The 24,258-nt window shown below is 34.6% G+C and overlaps 1 protein-coding gene across 2 annotated transcripts in view; it reads right to left on the bottom strand.

Moving 5' to 3' along the window:
- Nucleotides 1–6,029: 6,029 nt before the first annotated feature.
- Nucleotides 6,030–24,258, bottom strand: part of Emc2 (ER membrane protein complex subunit 2) — a 32,849-nt gene continuing 14,620 nt past the window's right edge. The window contains exons 6-11 of one of the 2 annotated variants that reach the window (XM_031358351.1): nucleotides 20,378–20,463; nucleotides 20,186–20,245; nucleotides 17,264–17,345; nucleotides 16,340–16,450; nucleotides 13,999–14,103; nucleotides 6,030–6,395 (exon numbers count right to left, since the gene is read on the bottom strand). In XM_031358351.1, coding sequence (XP_031214211.1) covers nucleotides 6,309–6,395; nucleotides 13,999–14,103; nucleotides 16,340–16,450; nucleotides 17,264–17,345; nucleotides 20,186–20,245; nucleotides 20,378–20,463 — 531 coding nt within the window. In that variant the 3' untranslated portion in view covers nucleotides 6,030–6,308. The remainder of the gene's footprint in view (nucleotides 6,396–13,998; nucleotides 14,104–16,339; nucleotides 16,451–17,263; nucleotides 17,346–20,185; nucleotides 20,246–20,377; nucleotides 20,464–24,258) is intronic. The other variant, XM_031358352.1, reaches the window with a different exon arrangement.

Here is a 24,258-nt window from a genome sequence, read left to right as displayed (position 1 = left end):
CTCCCTCCCTCCCTCCCTTCCTCCCTCCCTTCATGATTTAGAAATGAATACAGTCTATCACAGCAAAGGCATGCCAGCAGGAACATGAGGTAACCTTGCGTAAACAATTAGGAAGCAGATGGTGATGAGGATCCTGTCTATGGAATCTCAAGTCTTGCCTCAAGTGAAGCACTTCCTCCAGGTTCCAAGTCCTCCCCCACTACAGGTTCCAAGAACTTCTAAAGCTGCAGCACCAGCTGGCCACCAAGTGTTCAAACACATGAGCCTATGGGTACTATTCCAAATTTAAACCACAATGCTACATGAAAAGCCACAGGGATCAAATCAAAGGGTGTTAAATTTACATTTGTATAAGCATTTGAAAGCATTTCCTACTGGAATACAGCTAATGTCCATCCAAAACGCAAATTTCCATCATCAAACATTATTCAATGACTATGACCTCAATTAATATAATTACACTTATAAACCCATTGAACACACCAAGGATAAATGACGCTGCCCTTGTTAAACATATGCACAGTATTGTCTTATGTACATTATTTAACTAATAATCATATAGTAAAGTTAATCCTAAGGCTTTAAAACTTGTAATTCTTGAAATTAATTTGTTATTTATTACAAGTAGGCATATTAAGTGAATTGCTGAATGTGGGATAATTAAATAAGAAAAACATCCATTAAATATATAACAACTTTAGGCAAGTTTGATGTCAAAAAGCTAGAGTACATATATAACAATGTTCCACAATTATTTTAACTCTGGCATGATTTGAATAAAACATGACCACATTTTGAAGTTTAAAATAACATCAACTGCCCCTAAATGGCCTTCTTGTCTGTCCTCAGTGGGAGAGGATGGGCCAAGTCCTGCTGTGATGTGCAGGGGGTAGGGGGAATACATGGGGGACTTCCCCTTTTCAAAAAGGGAAGGAGAAGGTGGAATGCAAGGAGGAGAGTAAGGGCTGATAATGGGGTTGTAAAGTGAATAAATAAATTTTATAATAAAACAATAATACCAACCTAGCCTGTCAGTTGTATAATTTAAAAAATGTAAACACTAGGTGGCGTACTTCTACAGGCTTGTGAAAGAAATAGTATAGAACATGAAAGCTTTGTTATTTCAAATCAATGACTACTAAATTATGAATTTTAACTAATCAGTTAAAATTGATATTTGTTATTAACCTAAGTTAATGTTACAAAATATGCTATAGAATAGTCAATATTTCCTTGTGGGAAGAATGTGATCAAGAATGTTAAGTCTATAGCTTCCCACCTCAGAATGAAAACAAATATTTCGTTCAACACCTTTAACTGCTTTCTATAACCTTCAAAGCAGTTTTCTTTCTAATCTTTGTAATAACGTTTTTGTGCAGGTATTTGAGTCCTATGGAATATACATCATTAATTGCTGTATTTTAAAATTATTCTACATATTCATGAAACAATATTTTTGGATAACCAGGTCGCTGTCAGACACACTAACCAAGCTTCTAACACTGGAGGGTATATTTGCTACCCACAATCTGGAGATCAATCATTCGCTTGTTACCATGTAGAAGGTGTTATTTGGAATTCTCTTTAGTAAGACATATGTGTGTGTGTGTGTGTGTGTGTGTGTGTGTGTGTGTGTGTGTGTATACACATATACTAATATATATGTATCTTCAACATTTTGTCACTACCCTGATTCCCCTCATTAAAATTTTTAATTATAAAAAGGATAGGCATCTGTATTCCAGTAGTTTGTTTTAAGTCACTGGGAAGTTACCAAACAATGGAGCTGTATGGTCTCTGATCCCCTCTGTCCTACTAAGAATGACAGGTAGGCCAGGAAACTGAAATTAGATCCAAAATCAGTTGTCATTTGAGCTGAACATGTAAAAACAGTGGTTCCTTCTTAGCACTCTGGAGACCTTCACTTTGATTTCTAATTGATGTGGACAGCTGAAACTGCTACAAGGGGTTTCACAAGATGTGACATGCTCCTGCTCACCTTTTCATGCAATTCATAACCCATTTGCCTAAAAAAGTACTTGAAAATAAATTCAAATTACAAAGGACACTCAATTCTTTATCTCACATTAGATGAACAGTTCTTCAAATTTTCTAATTCATTCTGTTATATATTTTTATTTGACTGTTACATATATATGTTTCCCTAATAGTGACTTTCTTGCAAGAGGACTGTCTCCAAAGTTACATGGTAGCCATTTGTAGAAGTAGAGAATTTTTCACATATCTAAAAATCTTGAAAATGAATTTTATAAACCAGAGAGATGTTGCTGCAGTTAAGAATACTGGTGGTTCTTTCAGAGGACCAGAGTTTGATGCCCAGCACCCAAACAGCAGCTCATAACTATCTCTAACTCCAGTTCCAGAGAATCTGATGCCTTCTTCGGGCTTCCATGGGCCCCAGATATGTACATAGCACACAGACAATAATGCAGGTGAAACACCCATATACATAAGATTTTTAAAATGAATTTGAAATTCTTAGTTTTTAAATTCTTCTTGCTAATAGCTATGCAAATATCATACTAGAATTCACTCATTCTTTAATGAAGGTGACTTCTAATTTTGTTTTTGAGGGATATCCAAATCTATTATAAACTGTAGAAGAACAATGATTAAAGAACTTCATATTCTTGCCTTCTGCTGTGCTATTTTGTGTGTGGGGGGGGCAGTATTACATACTGTAATACAAAGCATGTGTCTTCTCTGCATCATTGTGATGATTATAATTTGTTTTAAAATATCCTGCAAATATGAATGCATACTGATGTGTACCTACAGATATATAGGCAAATATTTACATATGAATATAAATAGGCTGCTTTATAAAAGTCTAATGTTTCTTATGCTACTAAGGGTAATTAACATAAATAGAAATAATTAACCTTAACTTCTGAGAAATTAAATAGTGATATAGTTGCTTAAAAGTGATGATTCTTAAATTAAAAAAAATACTCCAAAATATAAAATACATATATTTCATTTCTTTATGATACTACATAAGGTGAAAGGTTTGTGGTGAAAAAAGTTTGAGTTTAAAAAAAAGAAAAAAGATACAAAGCAAAAAGAGAAAAACATAATACAATGAACACTAACATAAACAAGGTTAAGCAGCAAAGAACGTAACATAGAGCTCTCCACAGCAACCTGTCTCCATTGTCCAACAGCTTCGTGGAACAGTGGGTTTCCAGTTTCAGTGGCTCTCAGGATTACCTTTCAGATATACTAAAAGACAAATTGCTGGAATCAGTAGGGCGTAGCTCACTTGATAAAGCATTTGCCTAAGTGTGTGTTCAAGGTCAAGGCCCAGGATTTGATCCCCACCCAACTCCTCCAAATAAAAGCACATGTAAACTGTATTTCTCATCTCTGTATTAATCTTGTAGTAGGGTCCCTTCTGCATTCTAGCCAGTTCCACAATGACTACACCTAAGAATCACTAAGGCCTGTTAGAGCAGATTAGATGTTGGAAGTGATTTCCTTTGCAATTTCTTTTGCTAAGCAACAAAGTGAAGATGTGAGGTTACTCCAGTTCTGTAGTCTATTTTATTGTTATACCTAACTGTGCATAACGCATTTTACTATGTGTGCTGGGTACTGACTACAGGGACTTGCCCATGCTAGGTAAGCAATACAGCGAAGCTACATACCCTGCCACCCTCAGACCCCATTTTGTGAAAGGTCTTACTAAGTTGCTCAGGCTGGTCTTGAACACAAGCTTCTCCACTTCCACTTTCAGAATGTTATTTTCCTAATTCATTAACATATATACTATGTGCAGACACATGGTGGGATATCTTCTAGGAGTGTTCAGTCTCACAATTTATATGCCCCATTTTGAGTTAATTTTTTCCATTAAAGTAGGTTTGAGGACAGACACTTTTGCTATTGTTTTGGTTAACTATCTGTAACTGTTCCAGAGTACTTTTAAAAGTTGCTCCAACACAATTCCTCCACTGTTTCGAACAGTACTGTCAAAAATCAAATGCCCATCCAGCTATGGGTCTATTTCTTTATTATCCTTTCCCACTGATCCTTATACTGACCACTCCAAGAGTCTTGCTCACTGTAGCCTTATCTAAACATCTAGCAGCAGCCTCCCTTGATTTCCTTGTCTTCAAGTGCTAATGCTTCTCTATGGAGATGCCTTTTTATATACTGCAAAATCATCTTTCAACCTATAATTAATGTAGAACCTTGAAAAAAATTACATTAAATCTACAGAACTACTTTGAGAAAACGACTGATACTATGTTAAGGCCTTCAATCCAGAAAAATGATTTTTTTCACCTACATTTTATTAGTATGAGTCATATTCATCAAAAAAAAAAAAAACAAAAAAAAACCTTGATTTGGGGCACTGACGTTACTGAAATTCATGTATGAGTGGAGTATATATTGGAAGCTACCTGAAACTTTTTCTGTGGACAATCTTTTTAGTGGGAAGGAGATGTAATTCTTTCTTCCTTTTCAATTTATAAGCCTTTTATTTCCTTTTTCTATGCTATTATGTGGCATAAATGAAGAAAATTTGTCTTTATTCTGTATCTTATAGAGAATGTATGTAGTTTTTCTGCCGTTAAGTTGCTATTGATTCTGCTCATCAAGTAAAGTTTTCTTTTGTTTCTGAGGCTTTATTCTGAATCATAAATGAAAACTGATGTTTGCCAAATGCTTTTTCTATATCGATCTAGTATTTTTCTATTATGATAAAATATACTTATTTTCAAATACTTAATCAGCCTCACATTTCTGATATGGCTTATACTCACGTCCTACATCTGTCTCAGAAAGGAAATTCTGTCACTCTCTGAACAAAACAGTTCACTGTAAATAAAGAAGAAACAGAAATTGTCTGTGTGTGTATACTGAAATTTATAAATTACTACTACTAGCAACAAACTTAAGAGTTGTTGGCAGGAAGTTATTTTAAAAATACCTTTAAAAGGTCAAAGGAAACCATGGACAGTGGCTACAGAAGAACTAAATTTCTTACTACACAAATACAACTTCAGAAGTACATTCATATCTAGCAAATGATAAGGAGATGAGGGGGAGAAGAGAGGCAGGCATGAGGTTCTTTATGGCAAACACAAATGTTTCATAATGCTGAAGCTGCAGTTAGTAGGTTTGTATACGCAAAAAGTCTATCTTTATGGTAACAGATCGGTGGTGAAAGATCATCTTCACACGGGTAGAGTTAGCTCACAGAAGACTGCAAACTTTTGTGATGGCTTGTGAGCTTATAAAATGAAAATACCTATAACAAGAAAGATTAGATAAAACATCAAAAACAATTTTCTGGAACAAAGAATTATTTAAATGGTTAAAAGTAGCTAATAATGAAGGGGTCAATATTTTTCCTAACCCCTACTCATAGGTAGGGAATAAACAGCTCCCTGGAGCTTAGCCCTCAGTCTTTTCTAACCAATGGAGTCAAGCAAAGTGCTATTGAAGGCAGAGTACTGGCTATGCACTACTCAAAGAAAAAGACAAGAAACTGTATTAAGGGGTGACTGTACAGAACAACAACAATGGCATTTCGAAAGATAGTTTAGATTTTTCATTCCCCCCCCCAAACTAAGATTATCTCAGTGATAACAATATCCTTGATATATCTATGATCCTAAATATATTATATGTAATTCACAATTAAAATAAACATAATATATAAAAGGGTTAATTCTAAATGTTTAGCCCATTATTACCTTTGAAGCATTTTATGGATTAAAAATGTCTATATCAAACAAAAATTTCACAGTGATACCAATTTAAAAGAATGACATAATTTATGCAAAATTTATTATTAGAGCAATTTGAAAAGAATAAAACGCCAAACAGCCCACTGAAATGTACAACAAAATCCAGCCTGAAATTATAAAATAGTTTGTTTCCGCAAGCTATATATTTGTATGTTTCTCCTCACCAATGAGAAGAATTTAGCTGACAAACAAGCTCTACAACAACACACGAGTTACAATATAACAAAAAAACCCTGGAATTTCCATACATGAGTTTAATAAATCACGGTTTATTTAATAAGGTGTGGGGTGATATAAGAGGATGGATATACAATCAATAGGTCTTAAATCTCTGTTCCATGGACTACCTCCATCTTCCCGCTTACTAGCAGTACAAGGCAAGCTGAGGTTTATTTAAACATTCTTTATAATGACCTCTTCAGAGAAAATTAGAATACAAATAGCACTAGGCATTTAGTAAATTAAGTCACAGGCCAAAAAGTTCAACTGTGCAGTTTTGAAATCTACTGTTGAAGGGTTCCTGAAACCTTAAGACTGAGTGATCTGCAGTGTCTCCAACATGTCTTCAACTGCCTTCAGAGAGTATTTGGTTTCCTTCTTACTTCGACCGGCAAACTAATTAAAAAGAAAAAACAGTTCAGTTAGGTAGGCTCAATTTCATTGCAAAGTTTAGACATCACACCTCATCTTCATATTGTGGAGAAAAATATTATTTTATCATTTGTGTGAAATCACATGTGCTTTACAGTATGAGCAAACTCGAGTTTTATGGATATTTACATTAGGGTTTCATCTTCAACTGAAGTATACAAATATTTCACTACATACTTGGGTAGTTTAAGCTGATTTTAATTAGCATGATAACCTACAAAAGCCTAGATTGGATTTTAAAACTATCCTAGGTTCAAACTCCAAAACATTTGTGAAGAGTACTTCACAAATAACTTAGATGAAGTTTCAACACACACATATAGAGAAATAGAGTAGATATCTACTTGTCTACCCTGAAAATGGGTGTTTGGAATTTCAAACAAGGTGCAGTACACATGCAAGTTTAATTAAACATTTAAAGTAAAAAATGTACATACTTTGACATTATGTCACATTTTTAAGATTTCAGACTTGTTAGTTAGCTGGATGATATACTTCTTGCCTACTAAATTCTAATTCACTTTATAAAACTAACTGGGATTAAATTTTATAATGAAAACAAAATATAGTATATCAAGTCCTAGGTTCATATACAAAAGCAAATATACAAAAGCAAATTCATAGCATATTAAATTCAAAACTCATACACTGGGGAATCAGTGCTGACTACCCCATGCTGATTTCAAAATGAGCTTTCTAACTGTGCTGACAATCACCATCATTTGCATCAGGTCTGATTTAACACAACAGATTTGTCCAATAAGTGAATGTTCCCTGTGAGGGTGGGGGAAAGTCTATTAATCTGTAGTACTTATTTTCCCATGGTTTGAGTATTGATTAAAATGTGGCATTAGCAACATCTAGTATTCCTAGTTAACACATTCTAACAACTGTCTTTTTTGTGTGTGTGGTTTTTCTATTAGATATTTTCTTTATTTACATGTCATCCAATATCTCCTTTCCTAGTTTCCCCTCTAAAACCAAACCAAACCAAAACAAAAAAACAACAAGAACAAACCCCTGTTTCCTCCCTCCTTCCCCTGCTCACCACCCCACCCTCTCCTGCTTACTGGCCCTAGCATTCACCTACACTGGGGCATAGAACCTTCACAGGGCCAAGGGCCTCTCCTCAAATTGATGAACAACTAGGCCATCCTCTACTATACATATGCTGCTGGAACCATTGGTCCTACCATGTGTACTCTTTGGTTGGTGGGTTAGTCCCTGGGAGCTCTAAGGGTACTAGTTAGTTGATATTGTTGTTCATCCTAAGGGGCTGCAAACCCCTCAGCTCCTTGGGTCCTTTCTCTAGCTTCTTCACTGGGGACCCTGTACTCAGTTCAATGGATGGCTGTGAGCCTCTAGTTCTGTATTAGTCAGGTACTGTCAGAGCCTCTCAGGAGACAGCTATATCAGGCTGGATTGTCCTTCCTTCAGTCTCTGCTCTATAGTTAGCCTCTGCAACTCCTTCCATTGATATTTGGTGGCTCATGCCTTTAATCCCAGCACTTGGGAGGCAGAGACAGGTGGATTTCTGAGTTCAAGGCCAGCCTGGTCTACAGAGTGAGTTCCAGGACAGCCAGCTATACAGAGAAACCCTGCCTCAGGGAAAAAAAAAAAAAAAGAAGAAAATTCCAGCAACTGTCTTATGATAGTAAGTACTTAACATCTGATTTACTATGTGTTTCTTTTCTTTTGTAATGAGCTGAATGTGGCAAATGACCTGTTCAGAAGATGGAATGAGAGCACAGATTACAGGAGCACAGGCTTCATGACTGGTAACCTCCTCTGACCCGACTACATTTAGCACAGTAAATCCCACAGCATTAGGTGCTGCAGCTCAGAGTCTATTTGACAGAGGAGATAATACAAGAACATCCTAGAGAAAATAAAGATATGCAAGGCACTAGCTTGCTATAAGGCATCACAGCCTAAATAAAGGACAGCAATGTTAAACACAGCAGTGCTGTTTATGAATTATGGTAACAATATCATAATTAACCTTTAAAACTTGTGTTAGCAATTAAAGATTTCAGAGAAGTTATGCTTCTCATGCAATTATCCAGTTGATAAACTTACCTTTGTGGACTTTACCAGAACAGAAAGACTTTCCTTTTTGCACTGCTTACTCAGTATAAGCAGGAGTAGCTCTAATCAAATCATTTAGGGGTTCATTCTGAGGGAAAGTGTTGATGGGCTTGGGGCAAGGGTATACAATAGGTATACATAGTAATAATTATTCTAACTTCTTGAAGTACAAAGTAAAAATAAAAATTTGTGAAGCCTTAAAATCTATTTTTAAATATATATGAAATATACTATTAAAAGCAAAAGTATGATTTTTTTCATAATTAGCCATTTGTAAATACACACATAGGCTAGTGACGCCACCATTGACAACCACTGAAGTTTAGGATAAGCCAAGCTTGCTCATTCATATCAGAATACATTGAAAAAGATGTAAATATAAATCTATCATTTCAAATTCTTCCTGACATGCAATTATTTCTGTCTATTTCAGAATTATATGGCAAATTAACTGATTAAGCCAGGATCTCACTTTTTTCCTCAAACCATAATTTAGTTTTCCATTTTCCAAATGAACAATTATAGACCCACATCTACAGTTACATAATAACTTAAGGATCGCTGACAGGCAAATTTACCAGTGTAAGGAAGAAGTGCTGATCCGGAGAACTGTCAGGAAAGTTCACAATAAACTCTTCCTGAGCACTAAACTGATGACTGTTCTAGTCAACATGCTGACCAAGTTTCTAATTAAAGAACAGGCAGTGGTCACATTTTGTTTCATTAAGTGGAAGCAAAGAAAATCTGGTGATAAAACCTCATTTTATCAAATTTGTAAATATTTAGAGAAATACTGCAGTAAAGAACATATATTTGTTTTAGGCTTTCCACTGGTTCATATGCCTAGATAAACATTCCTAAATTTTCAAATGCATCTTAAAAATTTATCCAGCTATAAAAATGTGATTCTGGGAGCTATACTTCCGATACTATATGAAGCTATACTTCATTCACAAATTTTGTATTTATCACAGTTATACTTGCTTGAACAAACTAATCATACCTGTATTATGGGTCTTAAAAATATAACAAAACTCACCAGGAAGAACACTAAAACAACCAAACAATAAAAAAAACATCATTCTCCCAATGTACTTGTGATTTAGGTACCCAAGATGAGTGAGAAACTGAGCCAGACATGGAGACATCCACATAGAGACCTGTGATCCAGCACTGTGGAGCCTGAGTCAGGAGGGCGGAAACATGGTCAAGGCCACAGCCTGTGTTTCACCAGGCCAGTTACAGCTACAAAGGAACATCCATATACTCCCACTCCCACAAAGACAAAAGCAGAAGAGAACTCCACCTCACTGGATACTACGAAACTTACAGACCCAAAGCCAGAACCTCAAACACACAAACAATGCTCTCAGGGCATTTGTATGGAACAGTGAGATTTATAACACTATAAAAATAAAATGAATCTATAACAAAATAAATAAGGGAAGGAGATTCTGAGCTAAACGGAGAGGGTTGGAGAGAGGACAGAGGAAGGGAGAAGATGAATACTGAAGCAAGGGTAAATGTCACCTAGAACAGAGTTTAGGTCTTCAATGGCTTAAACAACAAAATGATGTCAATTGGTAAAGTGGGTCTCACAAAGTAGGGGAAAGATGTTTGTCTAGAAATGTAGGGGCTTTCTATAACTGAAAAGATGGTGTAGGAAGCACCCCCCCACCAAAAAATCAGATTCTTTAGTTTAATTATTATAGAGTATTTTACATCTAAAATGAAGAAACAATTAGGGCCAGATATGATATCAACTACTGATATGAGATTATAACTGATGAGGATGTTAGAATGATGATAGCACCTGTCAGTTTTAGAGCCATCATATTATGATTTTAGAATAGCAACCTTGAAGGCATTAGACCATGTCATTTAACCAGTATGTCAACTGAGAAGATTAATCTTTCTGTACTTTGGTATGTAATTTATCAATGCTATATAGGCAGTATATATCATAGTCAAATTTAGAATCCAGAAAGTGGAGATCTACCATTTGTGATTAAAAAACAAAAAACAAAAACAACAACAACAACAAAAGCACTAGATATCCATATGGGTAAAAACTGATCCTACTTCAATTCATAAATAATTTTTTATAATGAATAGGAATCTTAAATGGAAAATGAGAAATATAAGTGTCATTCTTGACCCTGTAGTAGCCACAGATTTCTTACACAAAATATACAGATGAAAAACTATAAAGGAACTGATTAAAGAATTTGAACACATTTTACTTCAGAAGATCTACTTCTCAAACTCATTTCAAAGAGGAAATAAGCACTTAAGAAATATTTGCCATACATACATTCAAAACATGGATCAAAATTAAAAGTTATATGAACAGATAGATCAAAAGACTTTATGAAAGAAGATATCTAAGTAGACAAGAAATATATAAAAATGTTCAACTTCCCTGCACATTAGGGAAATACAATATAACAACATGAAGTAACACAAGGCCCACACCAGAACATCTGTTGGTTAAAAAGACAATTCTCTACAAGAGGAAGTAAATACTGATTTAGAAAACTGTTCTCTCTATTAAATATATACATATTCTAAATCAATGTTACCAAGTGTATATACATATCAGATGTACACATGTACTAAGACCAAAAAAATGTGTATAGAAAATTAAGTATAGAATCATTCCTAATAGCCCTAAGCAAGAAATAAATTATATATTAGTAATTAATAAATAAGAGACTTGGTACAACTAGAGTGACTAAATTGCAGACATATGGAGGGCTACCTCAAACCTAGCAATGAGTCAAACAGAAAAGGCAAAACAAATATGATATGGTTCCTTAACCTAGGAGGGATTAGCCAGGCCTCCTGAAAAGGACAGAAGGAATGGCCATTGGGAGGACCTCCTAAGATGTAATGTTTATACTTACTAGCCTAATAAACTTGTAATATATAATATACGTAAATAAAGGTTATTTTCATGATATAATTAAGGGGCACAGCATTTTTTAGTTGTTCATTGAAATGCCTATTCATAACTTAGGTTCTTGTTTCCACATAGAGAATAATTCAATAATAGCTGATTTTAAAAATGTATTCATGCAGCCGGGCAGTGGTGGTACACGCCTTTAATCCCAGCACTTGGGAAGCAGAGACAGGTGGATTTCTGAGTTCGAGGCCAGCCTGGTCTACAGAGTGAGTTCCAGGACAGCCAGGGCTATACAGAGAAACCCTGTCTCGAAAAACCAAAACCAAAACAAAAACAAAAACAAAAAATGTATTCATGTGCCAGGCAGTGGGGCGCATGCCTTAATGCCAGCACTTGGGAGGCAGAGGCAAGCGGATATCTGAGTTTGAGGCCAACCTGGTCTACAGGGTGAGTTCCAGGATAGCCAGGGTTATACAGAGAAACCCTGTCTTGATAAAACCAAAAAAGTATTCATGCTATGTCAAAAGATCAATTTCTTGGTAGCTTGTTGTTTCTAATAAAAAACCTAAATATATTCATACACTGTACATGCTATTAGTTTATGTTATTATACTGGTCCTATTTTTAAAACATACAGATACACACACACACACACACACACACACACACACATACACACACACTCACTACAGATAGAGGCCATGACAACTGCATTTGAAGAAATAGAGTAGCTATTTATAAGCATTTTGAGTTGTAATATACTAACAGAACCAAGATTTTCTATAATATATAATATACATAAATAAAGGTTATTTTCATGATATAATTAGGGGGCACAGCATTTTTTAATGGCCCCAATCTTCTCCAACCAAGGAATGCTAAAACAACATGAAAACCAAACGAACAGAAGAGAACACCAGCCCTCTAATGACATCTTTTAAAAACTCCATCATAAGCAATTTTCTAAACATTCCAATGTGATCATGTGGCCAGTGGCAGGAAGCAGGATTGCAACAGACAACTGGCTCTAGGTTGGAGCAGAGGAGAAGAGAGTAGATGACTCCTGATATTAATTTAAAGCTGAAAAATTATGAAGAAACACACATCCTCCGAAGAGACCTGAAGTGATGAATCTACAAACACCCCAAAACAAACAACCTTGGTAAGTACCTTCCCAGCCTTCAAATCATAGGCACATCTGAAAACTGTAGTAAACATAATTAACAAACTGTACTATATATAAGACCTCAAACTAGCAGCCAATACTTCTGTTTCTTGAAGCATAAATGCTTCAAAGCATGAAGAAAAATACTAACATCCAAAACCAAACTGCATAGGACAAAACATGGAACAGGAGGAAGAAATGGTCCAAGGAAGCTAAGGAGGAGCCTGCAGCAGAGGAAAGGCAGCAGTGGCCACCACAGGCTCAGAACTGCACCAGAGGACTCCAGGCCTACAGAACTCAGTGGGTGTAACAGAAGACCAGAATCAGAAAACCCAAGTCAGGCTTAACTGGAACAAAGACCAGACAGCCAGAGCGGTTATAAAGGAGTTCTCAGCAACAAAGAGAGGAGGACGCAGTAAGGCCAGGAAAGCTACATTATCACATCTCCAGTGCCCATCCCACACAGTTCCCAACCGGCCAGGAACTCAATGTAGAAAAAGAAAAAGAAAGTGAACAAACACCACAGCATATTAGTATGTTAAAATATCAGAATCACAGAAAAAAGGAGAAAGAAAAAGAGTAAGAAGCAAGAATGGTGAAGGAATGCATTTACAGTTGGAGTTTTAAAAGACGAAAGAAACTGAATTCCTAAAACTATATTTCTCAACAGGACTAAATCCTACAAACAACTGTTCTGTGAATTTAGAAATAGTGATCCTAAAACAAAGAAAATATGTTACATATTGATGTAAAGATAAAGAAAAACTTCCTTTGAACAAACAAACAAAAGTCTAAATCACTTGTGAAAGTCAGGGCGGCATTAGGTTTCTGGACAACATTCTATCGAAAAGCCATTGGGAAAATATGGTTAAAATATGTAAGTAAATGACAGCTAAACAATGTATAAACTGCCAAAGAGTTTTATAAATATAAATGCTGTGAAAAATATACAGGCAGGCATTTTTCTCATGAACAAATTTCCCATGAGAAAAGATCCCTGGGAAAAAAATTCCCTGAGAAAGGAGCTCCAGAACACTAACAAATAGGGAGGTTTGATGGAAGCTCTGTGGTACAGACAGGGCAGGCTCCAGGACTAGGTCTGCCCAGTCGGCCTTTCTCTTTATTTTCTGATCAAAATATATCTCATCAAAATGCATTCTTAATTTCAATGTGCTTCTAAGCTGCATCATTTTCCTATTTAACAAATGAAATTTACAAATTAAAGATTAATTATATCATAAAACTAATAAGTTGTTTTATTGGGGAAATGTCATAAAAAAAATTTGTTAAAGGCCTAAGGCATTAGAAAAAAGTTTCAGTGATAGACATTTAGCTTTGTACTTTACAGAGAGCAAAGTGACAAAGAAATACATCCGGTAATATACATAAACAAAATTGCAAATACTAACCTGATAAGCCCTGTTTATTTGATTAGCAGCCCAACTAGCATATTTGATGTTGTCTTTTTTCATTTTTGCACTTGCTTTTGGATTAGAAGCAATATGACTTGCAGACTAAAACAAAACAAAAAAAAATCAAAAGTGAAACTCTTTATTATTTAAGATAATAAAAATATGAAAGAGTCATAGCTGTAGGGAGATGATAACAAGTTTTAACACTAAAGCAAAATAATTGTAAAATAAATGTTGAATAAATCAATATTCTAAACTTAAAATATAAGTTAAAATGGTTCATAGTCCAAAGTAACAAGACAAAGAATATTTAAAGCGTATTTTAAGTGTAATTGCTTATGTATTTACATCAGCTCTTAGAGCTAAAATCTCTAACACTATAGAAAGATACTTTCCATACACAACAAAGCATTTTACTTAGGTTACTGATATTACTTGCTACTGAAGAATAGCAAATCTCTAATATAATTATCAAATATTAACAGAGATCTCAAAAACAATTTGGCACAACTTTCAATATTAACAGGTGAAAACATATTTAGGTGAGTAGAAACAATCTAACTTGAGCAAAGCAAGTTCATGGATTTCTGAAGTAAAGAGAATATTCATTTCTACCTGACTGGCCTTTACTCTATACCAAGAGCTTTCCAATTATATTCTAAAAACCAGAAGAGTCAAAACAATTTCATCTACCTTTAAAAACAATGTAGCTTAATGAGAAATCCTTAGTCGAATATCTATTAAACAATCTATAAAGCTCCAAAATAAGAGACTGATTTTAAAATATATGCTTATACTTCTTGGAAGAGGAAGGTTACAACTTTAGTCATATTCCTAAATCGATCTTATCCTTATAAGGATCTGCCTAGGAGCTTTACTTAGAAAAGGTTAACTTTTCCTTTATACCTGGTCTCCTTCACAGTCTTTCTGCTCTCTCCTCTCCACTCAGTGGGCTATCTGTATTCTTGTAGCAATTTCTATACCTCTATGAAATACTATCACATTTTTGGTATGAACTTAGGCAAATGCAGTGGCTAAAAAACTGAACAGTCAACTTCTGGGGCTGGGATCCCACTAAATATAGTAGCATTACGGTCTGCTTTGAGGAAATTATATTTGTATCTCAGTTGCACCGTTTGTGAAATACAGGTAGCAACTGGAGAATTTATGTAAAGGGCTGATGTGAGTAACTACTGATTTAAAATGAAAACTAGGACTCAGAGCAATGCCCAGAACACCAGGTGCTCTGTACAAGCAAGAGGTCGTCAGTAATCACTGTCAGGGAGTTTTTAAGATGGTTGTTTGACTTATAGATACTGCTAACAACATACATCTCCAAAGCCACTGAAAAGTGTTTCTGGTAGAATTAAAGAAAACTTCCTTCCCATTTTTCAGAGGCATATTTTAATCTTATTTCTTTCCTAAAAACCATCTCATTTCTTTCTTCCTATTGCTGTACTTTCAAACAATTCTCTTTTGCTGACTTCAACAAGAAGACACCCATCAAAGAGTCCATGAAAAGAGAAAAAGAAAAAAACAGTAAAATAATGTCAACACTAATTAGACTCCGTATATTTGTAAAAAGTGTGTATGAATTTGAGAGAGAAAGGGGGAACATAGCAAAAGGTAGAAGGAAGTAGAAAGTGAATTTTATCAGAACACTACATCCATGTTTGAAATTCTCAAATGACAAATATTCAAAAATAAGCAAGAAAAAAAAAAGGTAAAGCACAATTTCAAAGAACTAAGGGACCCGTTAAAGTTTATTTCCCTAGCCTTTCTGATTGCAAACAGGTGTTCATTTTAGCAATATTCTAAGGCTCTGCAAATTGTACTGCTTCCCATAGCTCTTGTTAATTGATTTTTCTAAGCTCTTTGTGAGGCATGCATAAATGATAACTATTTAATCTTACAAATAATTTCCAAACTGCTTTTTTACACTTCTTAAAATGTTTAAAATTTGATATAATAGAAATTTTATTTTTAATACTTTTTATTGACATAGCTTAAAATATATTTTATATTTATTTCCTAATTAGGAAATAAGTACAATAAAAATGGAAACAAATCCCGAGAACATCAAAACAAATGGACAATATACATGATGCTTTAGTATTTAGTACTGTTTAATTCTGGTATGTCATATATCTCTCAACTGAAATGTCAAACGGCAAGAATGTCTAAAATTCACAATTTCACCCTTTTTTACCGTCTTTTTATAATTAACTATGCTCATCAATAGAATACAAAAGCAAGCAGAGAGAGATTGGAAGGACAGTTCAATGCATTTTAAATGACAGACTCTGTAAAGTGACGTTGAACACGCACATCAACTCACCATATAAAGCCCAAACAGAGCTCTCATGTTTCTGTTGTTGAGTTTCAGTGCCTGTGCAAAATATTTTCTTGAAAGCTCGAGGTTTTCAAGTCCACCTTGGGTGTATTTGACCTGTTAAAAGTTGCAGATTGCTGAAACCTGTTTATTTTACTACCTTGGAATGTAGCATGTTCCATCATACATAGGCATTATGTAATGAGAACAGATATTCTCTAAACAAATGCAACATGCTAAAAGAATTCACTTTAAGGTAGTTAATCTAAAATGTAAAACACACCCTCGCTCTTGCTGAACTATTCTTTCCTATGAACATTAGGATCTCTGAGTAGCTGTTATAACCAAAATGTTGTCACACTAAAAAGCAGAACACAATTTTCCTATCAATGTCCTTGCTGTTATGCAACACTCTATTTTCTATTTCATGAACTATAAATCTAGACCTTGACAGAAATTCCCTATTTGAATGTGTACTTTAGAAATGGAAGCAATAGTCTTTTTACATTCTTTTATAATGACATATTTGTAACCTTATGGCATTCAGTTATACCATGATTCTTAATAGTGTGCAAATTAAAGACATATTTCCAACATGTCAATATTCTACTTTCCTAGAATATGTATTTAAAAATCATCACCTTTGTAAATGTCTCATAAACAATGAAATATTGACAACTGTGATGTAACTGATTCATAATTAGGAAAGAAACACACACACATAGAAACCCACAAATACTGTAATAAATTACAAAACATTTCAGTTTACCTAAACTTTTAATTGAAAAGTATTTCATCTCAATATTTACATGCTTTAGCTTGTATTTCCTCACCACTCACTAGACAGGCTTGTCTAATGTGAGGAGAGTAACACACAACAGAGAAGAGCAGCTAAACTCCACTCCACAGTGCTGCTGCCGCCATGCTTACTTCTGCATACTGCTGGCAGTATAAGTGGTTATGTGGATTTGTCATCATCAGCTCCTCTAAGCAGAAGGCTGCTTTGGCATAGCTGCAAAATATTAATGGGATGTATTGATTTTAAGTCATAAGTTTTCATAAACATACCTTAAAATAAATTTAAAATCTTAGTGACATTACATATTTTATTTCTAAAACTATTTAAACAGATTTAAAGCATTTGTTGATTCAAAATATTAATAACATCAAAATCTTTATTGAAATAAATAAACAAATCTATGCCTAAATTCCAAAGTAATCTACAAACACTCAATGGATATTCCTTTCCTAAAAGTGTTTTATTACCAAGGCACTTACACATTAGTAAGACAGGCTTTGATCCTGAGAGCTCTACAACTTCTATAAATCCACTGATCATTCAATATTAATGGTTAAATAGAGTAGCAGAAAAAAATACAGTATTTAATGAAATAGTGTCTAATTGCTACACAGCCTTCATACACATCTGTATAAATATGTTCTATTGTAAAGATTTCTCATTAAGTTTATATTCAAACATTAAATCAAAATAAAATTATGTTTCCAAAGCTATCAATAATAGATGAAGTTAGTTCTGATATGCCCGCCACTATTATTAAATCAAGTGATATTGAAAACCTCTGGAGATCTGCCAAAAGGATTTTGATATATGCTTTTAGAACATGTGATTATAATTCATCTTAATTTTTTCTATGCTTAGAGCTATGTATTCATCCTCATTATTTACAGAAAACCCTGCAGAATATTTAGATGTGGCAAGATTTATTCCCAGTGAGGTGGTGGCCCTCCTCAGTAGAACAAGGCTAAGTAAGGTTATTTTTAGTGTTATCAATATGCGAATATTAACACTTGGTATCTTTTCTGAAATATATACAGTTTAAATTCACATTTACCTACAGAGTAATATGTACATTTTATAAAGTACTCATTATGCATCCTGTACTACTCAAAATATTTAAGTGTATTAATCCATTTTATCTTACCAAACCCTAAAAAAGTAGAAAATTAGTGTTATAATTCCTTAAGAGAGAACAGAGGCACAGAGAAGTCAACTATAATGCAGGCTGTCCCACTGCAGAGAGCCATTATATAACCACTACTTGTCTTGCCTTCATAGATCCACACATAACAAAAAATCATGTTGATATTGTCAGTGGGTACAACAACAACAACAACAACAAACTCATAAAGACATCCAGGAACCAAATTCATCCCAGAAACTCCCCAAAATCATTATTTTAGATTTCGGGAGGATCTTACATACAGATTCCCATCCAACTTCTGCAGCTTTTTAGCCCTTCTTATTTAATACCTAAAACTTAGCATTTGTTCTTGAAAAGGTATCCATTCAATAAGTAGCTGAATGAATGAATAAACACAAATGTGAAACAAAACCGAGAATGACACATTTAGTATCTACTCATCTAAAAGATGAGGAGAAAGCAGTCTCTACTTTAAACATTCAATCGCTAGTAAAGTCTTTCTTTACCTACAATGCCACCAAGAATTCAGTTATGAGATTTAAATGGGTTTAACTGCACTCTGGTTCTGATGATGCATAAAACAAGGCAAGGCAGGGAACACTGAAGGTAGATGGCTGGAATTAGAAGTGAATTTGTCATGTCTTTGTTTTAATTGGAGTTTCTAAGTTTTATGTATTAGATATTTCTTTACCTTGAGCAAAAAGATTTCCTTGATTATTCAAAATTTTAAAATGCTTTTGGTCACACAAAACTTTGAAAAGTACAAAGTAATTGTGATTGTCTTGTGTTTCTTAAAAACTAAAATCTAATGTTAGTACTGCAATACACGCTGAAATCCTGTTGACTTATATGTGGTCTTACATGCCTGAGAGAAACCTAAACATATATAAATTTATTCTGAACCAAATTCAGTAAAGAGATCATAAGAAGTGATTCTGGCAGAATCTCACAGAAAGGTAGAATGGCTCTCAAATGTAAAACGTATTTCACTATATATCAGTTATGGCTTTTAGTCTAGATATCATTTTCACTAAAATCATGAATGTGATTTTCAGTCTTTTGTATAGACTTTGCAAGTATAGACTTTTGCAATGGTAACATACAAATGTCTTCATTCTATTTTATTTCTGGTGTCATCTGTGTATAGGATGAGACCAAAATTAACTATTAACACAAATAAGAAAATGTGCATGGGAATCTAATTCTATCCTTTCACAATGAAGGAAAGATACAATGTGTTATAGATTTCAGATTTAGAGCTAAGAGGTAAAAAGAAGTAAGCTGTCACACCCTATATGGAAGTTGGCACTAATGCTGAAATATCTGCAAACCTCCACTAGGACTCTGAGCTAATCCTTTCACACTGGGATTTCCTCTTGTCACTACAGCAATAAAAAAGCTAACAAAAACATTAAATAACCAATAACCAAGTTCCTACAGCATTCAACATTCTTGATTACACTTCATTTTTAACCCAGGCAACAGAATGCTTCGGCTCTGGAAGAGTTGATTCTCTTAGTGCTGAGGCTAATGAATGCATACAATTGACTGGATTTTTAAACAGCAGGGAGCATAATACTCTCTGTGTATGAGAACAATTTGAACTCCAAAATTCACAATTTTGATTCCCCCAAAGTAATAGCTTAGGAAAAGGCCTTTCAGATTCCAAAGGATCCCATTTCTACTGGAAAGAAAACCTTATTTCTTGAACAAAAATAATTTACTTAAACCAAATGTCCCAGTTAAAAACATATTCACTAGCGATTTTAATTTATGATTTTTATTTGCTCATTTAATTAGTTCTTTTTTTAAAATGACAAGTGACTGACTTCTTTCCAATCTTCTGGAAATAAGTCTACTGAACTTTACAATTTCATTTTTAAAATTCTACATGTTTTTAACAACTTACTCATGTTCATTGATATAAAGTTCTGCAAGTTCATGCCAGGCTTCTTGGTCTCCAACAAACCTGATATGAGGAAAAAGCGTATGTGTAAATGTTTTATAAATGAACACACTAGGAAATCAAATGCAAATTCCATTTTAATTAAAAAAGATTTATCAGAATAACAAAACACAATCCTCTTGTAAAAACACTCACTGTTCCAGGTACTCATTCAGCTCTCGAATGGCCTCCACATTTTTCCCCTGGGCTTTTCGAATGGCAATCTTACGCTTTCTGGCAGCCTATGGGTTGACATTAATAAAGGATTAGGTCCTCACGATTTTTTGTAAAGAAAGTAATTTGACTGTGCAAATTATTATCTCAATGCCAATGAAATTCCATTGTAGATGAACTGCTTTAGTGAGAGTTTATAAACATACCCATGACATCCCACTGGGGAATTCAGACATTCCTCCAACAATCACACACACTTTACTTTTGATGCATGCAAAAACGTATGCATCATTTCATCCAAATAAATAACCATCCAAAGTCCTGTAATTACAAGCCAGCAGGGAATCTTAATCTCTACCCAACCTAATGTTCTTTGCTTGGCCTCGTTCACAGGATCGGTATCTTAAGAGGCAGTGGAGATTAGGGGGAAAGAAAATTACACAATTGACACTTGAATGTCATTCTACAAATCTGGCTTCTGACAACTTTTTCACAAATTTTAAGAGAAAAACAAATTACTTATGAACCTTTAAAAAATAAAATATGTGTTAATAAAAATACTTTATAATAAAATTATTTAAAGCTTACATTTTGAAGTTATAAAAATGATAAATACAGAAATTAATGTTTTTAATTTATGAATTCTTCAAATAACTATTAAATAACTATTGTTTATCAGGTACCGTGCCAGATAATAAAAATGATAAAAATAAAAGAGGCAATAAATCATTCCTTATAGGAGCTATCTTATGAGGAATATGCATTTAGTACAATTTTGAGATTTAGTACATTAAGAGATATATCTAGATTGTCACCACAAAAGGGAAGAGATCCCAATAAACTATGACAACAGTGGGAGGACCGAAAGGGAAAGCAGCAATAAGAATTCCATATGTAGACACCCACACTGAAATATAAATGTAAAGGTAGGCAGCCACAACACAGCGAGCCAGGGAGCTCATGTGGGGCACTACAGCCCAGCAGAGACAAATAAGCACAAGTAGAAGAAAGTCCCACAGTGTGACTCTAAGTTCAAGACCACAGTGACCTGCTAGGATCAGACAGCACTGTCTAAAAAGGATTACATGTGCACAGCTCTAACTCTGTGAAATTCAAATACATGAGACACAAAAGGAAATATGACTTGGGCCAAGCGACCTCATATTATGAACATGATTTATTGCTTTATGGAGTACATTCTCTACAAGATACAGACAGAAAAGGAAAAATAGGCGAAAGCCTCTTTAAACTACCAAGAGTTACACACAGTGGAATGGAAGCTCATTGGTTCAGTTCTGAAAAAAGGACAAACATTAGAAGAGACACTATTAAGCCTAAGAAAAATATAATGAAGCTAACAATACTTTACTAATGGCATATTTAAAAATACATCTTGATTATTCAGGTCATGCTAAAAGCCAACCACACAAAGCCACACAGTAGGTACATTCAATTGTTTAATTTTTTTAATGGTGGACAGGGGAGATTTGCTTTATGATGTAAAACAAAGCATCAAAATAAATGTAAAATTTAGGAAAATCTAAAAAAATTCACATTAAAGCTTTGAAAGTAAGTCAAGCTATAAGGCCATTAGGAGAATATTACACAGTGAGAACCTTATCTCACATACTGAAAAAGAGGGCATAACCCAACTCATTCTCTCATTTCTGTCCCCTACCCTCCGGCCCCCAACCCCATCTCTGTTATCTATCTATCTATCTATCTATCTATCTATCTATCTATCTATCTATCTATCTATTTTAAGACAAGAGTCTCATTATCCAGCTCAGTTTAGCACTGAATTTATCCTCCTTTCTCAGTATACCAAGTCCTAGCATTATAGGGCTGTATTACCAAGCCTGCATAAGAAACTGATTTTAAGACTTCAGTTGACTTCTGTAGACCTTCCCTGAGGAAACAAAGCACAGCCAGGCAGAGAACCAAAAGGAAGGTCTACAGAAGCAGTATCAGCACTCAAACACACTAGTAGTCTAGAATGTTCACCCACCATCTTTTTTTATGTATTGCTTGTACCTTATCTCATCCAGAAATACATAACCATTTTCTGAATGTTCCTAAATATTTTATTTGGATAAATCTTGGCAGCAGTCAACTGAAATCTTAAAATTTTTTCTATATCTTCTAAGTGATTTCAACATCTGAATTAAAATCTCTATTATAAAAAAGTTAATTTCAAAACACATCCTTTTGCTGTAGAATCACAAAGGAAAAGCTACTCAAGTCTTAAAATCTTGCCATTGGCTTTAAATTTTAAGTAGAGAATATCATATATGAAATCCTCAGTCAATTGTAATCACTGTTTCATGGACAGAGGAAGAGGGAAACTGAAGGTCCCGTGTCAGTGAGCTCATTCCCACTGAACAGTGCTGGACACTGCGAGAGCATACAGATACACAGGGAAGACAGAAAGCAGCTGCCTCACATATTTTACAACTGGAAAGAACCTGAAAATGAGCAGTGATAATTAAATCTCTTCATTTGATATAAACAAAAGCCAGTCTCAACTTACACGGCAAAGCTTAAGGCTTCTGTACACTCCCACTCTGCCTCCCAGCAGCATCTTGTTCTGGAGCCACTTACTCAGCTGTCCAATGACAACTCACAATATCTAACTCAGACAACACATCTTCAGAGAGCCACGATGGCTATGTGGGTTTTGAATGATTACCAAGCACAGAACAAAGTTCAAAACAGGCTTCTCTTGGATTTTGGATTTTATTCAGAGCACATAAAAATGTATGTTAAAAATGGGGGGAGGGAATTTTTCCTATCATGACTACACTAGTTTAAAATTCACTTAGAAACTATATAAACTAAGGAAATAGGAAGGGATGAAATAAAAGCAAGCAGTTTACCTTCCTCTATACTCTATAGTACCAGTTACAGCACAGTTGAATGACATTTACAGAATGGAATTTTTATAGGGAGGACAAACTGGAATCCCAACTCTTTTCATTGCCATGGCTTTTTTCATTATGATCGTGTGCTGCCTCTGAACTCAAATTACCACTCCTGAGGTCTTTTAACTTTCTTATGATTTGGTCCCTTCATAAACATAGTAACATATGACAAAAATCATAGCATTATGGTGATAATTATCAGAAGACACATAAATGCTTGGCTTTGTGAGGACTCATTGCAAATATTCAAGAAACACTACATTTCACCCTCAGTCTCCTCAACTCTATTATCCACCCGCCCTCTTTAGGCACTTATCACACCTTTGGTAGAAAGTTATGATGTTACTCTAAGGTGGTAGTAGGGTAAAAAATATAACATAAGCTCTTCTTCTACTATATATGCCCTACTTACAACAGAATTAACAAAACCAGAAAACATTAAATAAGTAATATCACCTTTCAATCAACTCTAACACCTAAATTTCTGTCCTCATAAAAAGGAGAATTTCAGGAGTTGAAAAGATGGCTCAGTACTTCAGTGTAATTGTTGCTTTTCAAGACTTGAGTTCAGTTCCCAGTACCCACATCCAGTGGCTCACAACCACCTGTAACTGCAACTACAGTAATCTGATGCGTCTGCACTCTGCAGGTACTTACATTTAAGCACGCGCGCGCGCGCGCGCGCGCGCGCGCACACACACACACACACACACACACACACACACACCTTTAAGAATTTTAGCCTGTACTAACTCCAATAATGTATCCCTTAACGTAAATCAATACTCTGAATTAACAATCGGGATATTACTAAATACAATAATAATTCCAAAGAAACTATGTACAACAGTGTCTTATCCTGACTTCCTTCAATGATGACAGTAATATAGAAGTACACATCAAATAAACTCTTGCCTCCTCAAGTTAGTTTTGGTCATGGTG

This window comes from Mastomys coucha, unplaced genomic scaffold (assembly GCF_008632895.1).
Source record: "Mastomys coucha isolate ucsf_1 unplaced genomic scaffold, UCSF_Mcou_1 pScaffold7, whole genome shotgun sequence".
NCBI lineage: Eukaryota > Metazoa > Chordata > Mammalia > Rodentia > Muridae > Mastomys > Mastomys coucha.
The sequence above is the reverse complement of the archived record's forward strand: the minus strand, read 5'-3'. Positions and strand labels throughout refer to the sequence as shown.